The 9,035-nt window shown below is 41.4% G+C and overlaps 1 protein-coding gene across 1 annotated transcript; it reads left to right on the top strand.

Moving 5' to 3' along the window:
• The first annotated feature begins 516 nt into the window (after window positions 1–516).
• Window positions 517–8,554, top strand: LOC110091086 (mas-related G-protein coupled receptor member H-like). Its single transcript, XM_078391670.1, has one exon. It carries the CDS (start codon window positions 1,831–1,833, stop codon window positions 2,815–2,817), a length of 987 nt encoding a protein of 328 aa, XP_078247796.1. The 5' UTR covers window positions 517–1,830; the 3' UTR covers window positions 2,818–8,554.
• Window positions 8,555–9,035: the final 481 nt, after the last annotated feature.

The raw sequence follows: 9,035 nt of genomic DNA on the forward strand, positions 1-9,035 counted from the left end.
AGCAAGCAAATGGCCGTTTCCTTCCTTTGATAAGAGTTGGGCCACTGGTAAACAAGGCAAAGGCAAAGTATCCAGAGCTTTGAGTGGGTCTCGAAAGCAACATGATTTCCAGTGCGGGCTTTCTGGCATCCAAAACCTAACAGGCATTGGTCTCCATCCTCCCTCATTCTAGCTCTACATGCCATGACAAATACTGTACCACTTTAGATGAGGATCGCTGATCCATTCATACTTCCAGGTAAGTGAAATGGGGGCGGGTGGGGTTATTTCAGATTGTTAGACCGTTCTGTCCAAACCCCAGGAAAAAATAAAACGTAGCTATATCACAATAGCTGCAGATTCTAAACCAGTAGTTTCCAACCTTGGGTCACCAGACGTTCTTGGACTAAAATTCCCAGAAGCCTTCAACCACTGGCCAGGATTTTTGGGAGTTCAAGAACATCTGAGGACCCAAGGTTGAGAACCACTGCCTTAAGCAATGGGTTATGTGTAGCCCATCAGGAGTTGTTGGACTACAAATCCCATTACTCTCATCTTTGACTATTCTGGTTAATTTTGGTTATGTTTGTTGGGTCTAAGAAAATGGCCTCAAGGTGTGTCGTATCAACTTTTCTTTTAGTATAAATATGTCTAGACCATGAGCTCACAATTGTTGATTCTTCAGCTCTTTGGACTTCAGCTGCCAGATTTTCTGAATTTTGGCCACATTTCTGTGGCTCCTGGGAGCTAATATCAAAAATATCAGGAGGGCCAAAGGCTGTAAACCATGCTCTTAAACAGTGGTTCCCAACTTTGGGGCCCCAGATGTTCTTGACCTACAAATCCCAGAAGCCTTCACCACTAGCTGGGCTGGCCAGATTTCTGGGAGGTGTAGTCCAAGAACATCTGGAGATCTGAGGTTGGGATCCACTGGACTAACAACTGGAGATGCTAATAGCCACATATTACTTAGTAATGAGATGTTTTATTATGGTGAGATATAAAGGACTTAAGAAAAATATCTCTATGAGGTCCAAAAGAAGAGCAACTAATGAAGTAACGAGGTTTAAGATGTGTATACACAGAGAGCACTCAAGTCATAAGAAAGAAAAAGATAGGGTGGGTGGGAAGTAATCATTAATTGACCATTTACAATCACAGTGCTTTGTACTTGTGACTTTAAGGTTTCAGCTTTCTGGGTCATATGGAAATCCCATCACCTTTTGGGCTGCATTTAGTATATTTCCATTTGAATTATTCATCTTCTCACTTCAAATACTAATTTAGTTACTTAGTCTGTTAGCAAAAGCTTTGTCTTCTTGTTCAGAGTATTCTCACACACACACACACACACACACACACATCACGCAGAGGTACCCATGATATGAGTGAATACATTTATCCTTATGTAAAATAAAATACACTCCTGCAATACAGGTAGAAGTCACAAGACCTCAGGAGTTGCAAGACCCTAGTGCTAATTTCACTCACTTCTAAGTAAAATACCATATTGATGCCCCATGATGCAGTGGTTAAACTACAGTACGGCAGTCAGTCTTCTGCTCATGATCTGAGTTGAATCCTGAAGGGATCAGTCAGCTGGCTTAAGGTTGACTCAATCTTCCATCCCTCTGAGGCCAGTAAAGCGAGTATCCAGCTTGTTGTCTGCTTAATTAGGTTGCAAACCCCCAAGAGTGTCTTCTAAGCACTGAGAGCAGAATATAAGTTGAAACAATAGCAACATACCTTGCATGAGCTAAGCCAGACCAGGATGACAACTGCAGCTGTATTGTTACTCACTCAGCACCTATAGCTGGAAAATGAACCCTCCTGTATTTCTTTTCTCCTAGAATGACCAATTTCAGTCTGCTGTCACTTCCTTTTCTGGATGCAGGAATGGAATATAATGACATACTCAACGGCAGTTGGTTCTCAAACTACAGCAGCAGCATCTCAGAATATGACAACACTTTTCTTGTAGGAATTTACATAACGACCGGTTTCACTTTTCTTATCAACCTTGCTGGCTTTGTGGGGAACGGGACGGTCATTTGGCTTCTTGGCTTCCACACTAAGAGAAATCCTTTCACCATCTACATCTTGAACCTCTCCGTCGCAGACTTTAGTATACTCACTGCTCTAGCTGGCCTAAATACATGTTGGCTTTTAGGTGTCCTCCCTGGTATATACTGTTCTGATTCCCTGCATGAGTTTTTTTATGCCTTCTTCTCATTTATGTTCAGCGCGAGTCAGTTTCTACTGACGGCCATCAGCATTGACAGGTGTGTGTGTCTCTCTTTCCCACTTTGGCACAAGTGTCATCGGCCAGCACATTTGTCCACCATTATATGTGCCATCATATGGATCCTTACGTTCCTGATCTCTGCTACCCCCACCATCACCTTCTTGTTAACCAATAGAAATTATACTTATTTGAGGTACTACCAGTTTCTCCTAAATGCCATGCTCTTCACTCCAGTCATGTTTCTTTCCACACTAGCCATGATCATTAAAGTCTGCTTAATGTCACCCCAACGTAGACGGGAAAGGCTTTTAACAGTCATCTTGCTTGCTCTCATTCTCTTCCTCCTCTTTGCTTTGCCAATGAATTTCATTGAGTATTTCTACTTCTACACTTCATATTTTGATGAGTATCTCTATGAATATGGCTTGATATGTGTATCTCTGGACAGCACCATTAATCCTCTGATCTATTTCCTGATAGGGAGAAGAAAAAGGGGTAGGTCTAGGGGCAGTGTAAAGAAAATATTGGAGAAACTTTTTGAAGAGGGAAACTGTGCAGAGACACTAGAACCCACAGTCCAAACTGAGCTTTGATTCTCCAAACACCTGAAAGCTCCGAGCTTTTGATGTGTCATTCTAATTATGTAAATTCTTTTTTTTTTAACTCTACTGAGTAGTAAGTTGTTATGTAGCTCCACCAGAGCAGCAGGGGGGAATGTCGCTCGTGGAATGAGATTGCCACTAATTAGAGACCTCCTCCTGTGACTTTCAGTTACATGCAACTCACGTGCAATGAGATGAAGCTGAGCACAACTGAACATTGAAGCAGAAGCTCTTTAATTAGTGGGAATCTCCTGCTGACTATAACATTACTCTCACTGCACCAATGGAGCTAAGAAACAATGTAGTTTTTTTTTAAAGGCTTTTTGCAGATCTTCAGATAGATTTTCAATGTCAGGTTCTGACAGTCCGATTTATTCAAAAAGTAAGGGATACTTACTTTTGGATTTCATTGCTGGAAAGTCATAGAAATGACCCCTTGCTCTCTTTGAAAGACATGGAACGTATTGATCACACTGCAACTCCATTGATGAGCGTAATGTAGTATACATAGTTTTCCTGCTCCCGAGTGAATCCATATAAAGACATAGGTGAAACCACTGGAAGGTTCCACTACCAATACAATGAGGTTCCAGCAGCTTCAAAAGGCAATGTAATACAAGGACTTATTTTACTCTCAGTGGGAAATCCCAAGGAAAGGTATATGTTCACATTTGGTAGAGAACAAGAAACCTATATTCATTCATTCATTCATTCATTTTCCTAGCTTTATATACCATCCCATTAGTGCCAAGTGCTATTCTGGGTGGTTCACACCAAGTAAAATAACAGATAGATAAAAGAAATCTGTAAAACTATTAAATAAAACATAAAACTATCAGAATCGCGATAATACAAAGTATAGAGATAAATGAAACTGCTGTTACCAAGAACAAGGAAGTTGGACTTTAATCATCTTAATTTGGATTACAGTGGACCCTTGACTTACAGACGGCTTGACTTACAGACTTTTTGAGTTACAGACTTCTCTGGCCACAAAATTTAGGTTTGACTTGCAGACTGAGATTTGACTTACAGACCAGAAAAAAACCAAAATGGAACAAAAACGGCCTGTTGCGGGATTACTCGGTTTTCAATGCACTGTAGGTCAATGGAGACTTGACTTACAGACTTTTTGACTTGAGAACCGCCTTCCAATACGGATTAAGTTCTCAAGTCAAGACCCCACTGTACTGACTTTAATTAATCTGCACAAGAGTGAAGACGGGGATGAAAGTGCAAATTATTTGTCATACGTTTGGATTTAACTCTATATTTAATCCCCAGGTTACATTTTGGGATTCTTGACACATAAAATGTTAGACTGACCCATTGGTCTTCCCCAAAGATGTATGTACCTCCACAGGGTCCTCCTTAATATGAACACCAGGTTTTAGGTACCATGGTTTTAAGGTCAGCAGCAGCAGCAGCTTAGAATAACAGAACTGGAAGAGACCCTATGGACCATCAAGTCCAACCCATCAGGAAGGCACTAGTGGGTATCGAACTCCAAAGCTCTGGTTCCACCACTGGACACCTAAACCACTGAGCTATCCAGCAGACACAGAGTCTATTGAGCTAAAGTGTGTATTTCACACCTCCAGTCTGATAACATACAGCATGAGTTGATTGCATGAGTTGAAGGGCATCAATACTGATTTCTCTCTCTTTCTCTCTCTTTCTCTCTCTCTCCCGTTCTCTCTCTCTCTGTTCCTCCCACTTTGGAATTATTTCCACCTTGCATTTGCCCACCACTCTTAATCTCATAATCTGTTACTTCTGCTTTTTCGCATGTACAACATTTTCCTCTCGATCTTGCACATTGGAAGCTGGGACATTACTGGCTTCTGCACAACGCTATTGTGGCAGGTCAGGCATGTTAATGTAGTGACGCTAAATGGCACCACAGAAGCAGCAGATGTTCCTAACGTGTCTATTTTTTACTGTCGCCATGTTGATTAAAGTCAGTTTGTTATCACTACAACATAAATGAAGAAAGCTTTTATCAAACATTTTGCTGACTCCCCTCTTCCTTTTCCTCATCTTTATATTACCAAACAAACACAATTTAGTATCCCTCTCTACATTTCACTTATTTTGCAAATCTACTTCTCTAGGAATATGCCTATTCATGTAACTCCCAGAATAGTGCTGGTGTTAACCTATTTAGCTGTGACAACTGGATATTTTTTATCCATTGAGGGAGCACCTCTTCTAAAAATGTGCTCAGCTTGTCATCTAATTTGCCTTTCAGTATGGATTTAATTGATTCTGTACAAATACACAGGACAGAGCCATATGTCCCAAAACAGTCTTTTTGGAGCAAAATGATCATGATCCAAATATAGGCCACTGAGAGTTCATACTGGATTGTGCAGGAGAACACTGGGAAATATGAAATGCACCTTTCTTCTGGTTCTGAAAACTCTGAGAGCAATTTCCCCTACAAACGGCAGATTTCGAAGCCTTCACAAGAAGGACAGAACCATGACTTTGGCTACTATGGCATCGACTAATGGATTTCTTGGATATTGTGCCCCCTCCTTGGCAGATTAACATCAGCCACCTTTCTGACAATCTGTGCTATGCTCAGTGCTCGATAGCCAAGTTCCTTGGAAAGCAGAGACTGAGATCCAGGAGTTCTAAGGGAATATTATATTTGCCTATCTTCCCTTGTGAGAAAAGAGAGGAAATGAGAAAACAGGTAAGATAATCTACACATGATACCTTTTCTTCATGCCAGATTCTCTTCTTCTGTGGTTTCCCCCAATCTCTGTCTTTTCCTTTTAGTGCAGAACTGTCCCCTTAAAAAGTGTCTCTCCTTTAAAGCTTCTGCACCAAATGCTAGTGTGTATTTGTATAATGGCTTGATCCTGCTCAGAAAAAGTGAAGACGTCCTGGTTAGAGATGGGCATGAACTGGGAAAACAGCAATTCATGATTATTCATGTTTGTGATTCATCATTATTCATGAACCACAAACTTCCATGAACGTTCCAACGAAATAAATCATTTTGTGGTTCATGCAATGCAGGATTTCCAAGATCAATCCCGGCATGAGCTAGAGATGCCACACTCACTGTGTGTCTTCGGCTGACTCTCCTTCTCACTCACTCCATCTTTAGTGACAATTGGATTTGGGATATCCCAGTTAGAGGCCCCCAAACCAGATCCCCCCCAAGGAAAGTGTTCTTTAGAAGCTGGCTTGGGGAAAATTCAATGGGTGGTTCATGGGAGGGAACTTGAGGCAGGGTGTTGCTCATCATGAGGTGGACTAGGGAGAGAACAGAAAGGCGGCAGATGAGGGAAGACAATGGAAGTGACAAACAGACTAGCTAGTGAAAGTCAAAGCTATGGTTTTTCCAATAGTGTTGTATGGAAGTGAGAGCTGGACCATAAAAAAGGCTGACTGCCGAAGAATTGATGCTTTTGAATTGTGGTGCTGGAGGAGACTCTTGAGAGTCCCCTGGACTGCAAGGAGATCAAACCTATTCGTTCTGAAGGAAATCAACCCTGAGTGCTCACTGGAAGGACAGATCCTGAAGCTGAGGCTCCAATACTTTGGCCAACTCATGAGAAGAGAAGACTCCCTGGAAAAAGACCCTGATGTTGGGAAAGCGTGAAGGAAAGAGGAGAAGGGGATGGCAGAGGATGAGATGGTTGGACAGGGACACTGAAGTGACCAACATGAATTTGACCCAACTCTGGGAGGCAGTGGAAGACAGGAGGGCCTGGCGTGCTTTGCTCCATGGGGTCATGAAGAGTCCAGACACAACTAAACGTCTAAACAACAACAAGTGAGGCATCTTCTTCTCATTCCGACTGCTGCAAAAGTGAAACCACCATCTGAGGTCCTCGGGTGTGGCTCCTGTAACCAGCTACCCTCATGGAGGAGACTCAGAGCTCTGCCTGGCATCGCCTAAGGAATTGATCGAGTGGCACCGGGCCAGGAATGATGTGCTCAAAAAATGAAGTGTAGGAATCGCCAACACTGAGAATAGTTCAGTGTTTTATTTTATTCTGAACAGGCATGTTTTCCTGAAGTGTCACAAAACAAACCATGACACAACCTGATTTGTGCGTGTGAGGAGGGGGTTGCCTTGTGGTTGGTTTCATGCCCATCTTTCTTTCTTTCTTTCTTTCTTTCTTTCTTTCTTTCTTTCTTTCTTTCTTTCTTTCTTTCTTTCTTTCTTTCTTTCTTTATTTATTTATTTATTTATTTATTTATACCCCGCCCCTCTAGACCATGTCATTACTCCTGATGTTTCCTGAAGTGAAATTTAGCTCTGTTTCAAAGGTGTATGGGATTGCTGGATTAATAAACCCTAATTAGGTGATTTATATTACCTAAAGACCAACAGTCAATTGCCATTTGTTAAAAGGTTAAAGCTTGTATTTTTTTTTTTTTTGTCACACACTAAATCACATAACTGGAATGCAATGGGAAATACAAAGGTCATCTTTTCAATTAATTACAATTCAAATCTGAGGTTTATGTTGTTGGACTTAGCCAGCATAAGAAAGTAATATGTTTCTGGCCACTGATGTGAGGATAAACATTACTTACAAGGATGTGATTTTTTTTCCAATTTTGATATAAATCAATTCTAGAATAAAATTCAGTCTTGAACTTAAACACTCACTGGCTTCTGCACTATATGAATTTTCTAACACAAAGCTCTCTCTCTCACACACACACACACAACCTCTGCAAAACCCAACATATCAATGTGTGTCAAAGGGAATTTGGTACAACAAAATTCTTTCAGAAATATGTGTTTTAAAAATATTCTTAAATGCTTGAATTCATAAATAAAGGTGGATGTTCAACTAATTCTCTTTTTTAAAAATTGCAGATTAATACAGATATGGCGTAAAAGGGACCTGTGGATGAACTCAGCCGAAAGTGACATGGGTGTAAAGTATGGGCTGATCCACCTGCTTCCTAAAGATGCTTAGACCTGACTGTTTGACAGTTGGAAACAAGGAGGAACAGACTGGAAGCTTTAACCAAGTCATTGTTTATTCAACGCCATGGTGGAAACCGAATCCTTAATTTGTGGTTTTTTGAACAGGAGTGCCAACGCCAGACTCACAGAAGGAGAGACCCAGCAAGGTGACCAGTTCCAGCTTATCTTTGTTCTCCTAACTGGATGCTGTAAAGAAATATAATGGAACCCAAGGTGGCACCTTATTCTAAAACAATGCTAGATGTGCGTTCTGTGCTGTTAAGTCAGAACCACCTTACAGCAACCCTAATAGGGCTTTCACAGTCAGTGAGATATTTTAGGAGGGTTTTCTTTTTTGCCTGTTATTCTCTCCCAGCAAGTTTCTATGGCCAAACATTAACACGTGGGTTTTAAAGTTTAAAAAGACTTTAATGATCACCTTCATTCTTCTCATATACCTTTTAAATTGGTCAGCTTTTCTAATTAAAACACCAAAGCAATATTCAGTGCTTTGGAGAGTTCAGTTTTCATTCAAGCACCACTTCCAACTCTCTCATTTTGGGTCACATCAGTTCAGAAATTGACAAATACCCTTGATTCCCTTCAGATTCTGAATAATTTCTGAGCGAGAAACAGATTGTTGGATGTTGTGGGTTTTTCAGCAGCAAGGCCGTGTTCTGAAGGTTATTCTTCCTAACATTTAGCCAGTCTCTGTGGCTGGCATCTTCAGAGGACAGGAGTCAGAAACAGATCCCTAATATAGTATATATGTGCTCTCTCTCTCTCTCTCCCTCTCTCTCTCTCTCTCTCTCTCTCTCTCTCCATTTTAATTTATGATCACTGCTTGATTTTTACAGGACTCAAGTCTTTGGCTTCACCTATTGTTGGCTTCACCTATCCATTCTGAAGGAAATCAACCCTGAGTGCTCAATGGAAGGACAGATCCTGAAGCTGAGGCTCCAATACTTTGGCCATCTCAGGTGAAGAGAAGACTCCCTGGAAAACACTCTGATGTTGGGAAAGTGTGAGGGTAAGAGGAGAAGAGGACGACATAGGACGAGATGGTTGGACAGTGTCATCGAAGTGACCAACATGATTTTGACCCAACTCCGGGAGGCAGTGGAAGACAGGAGGGCCTGGCGTGCTCTGGTCCATGGGGTCACGAAGATTCGGACGTGACCAAACGACTAAAGAACAACATTCATTGAGGATAATGGTCCAACAGCTGTCACAACTGGAAGGAAGAATGGTGACTGATATCACA

Source organism: Pogona vitticeps, chromosome 4 (assembly GCF_051106095.1).
Source record: "Pogona vitticeps strain Pit_001003342236 chromosome 4, PviZW2.1, whole genome shotgun sequence".
Classification (NCBI taxonomy): domain Eukaryota; kingdom Metazoa; phylum Chordata; class Lepidosauria; order Squamata; family Agamidae; genus Pogona; species Pogona vitticeps.

What these genes read in the sequence shown, in the direction of transcription:
- LOC110091086 (XM_078391670.1), top strand. Translation starts at nt 1,831, where the DNA reads ATGACCAATTTCAGTCTGCTGTCACTTCCTTTTCTGGATGCAGGAATG.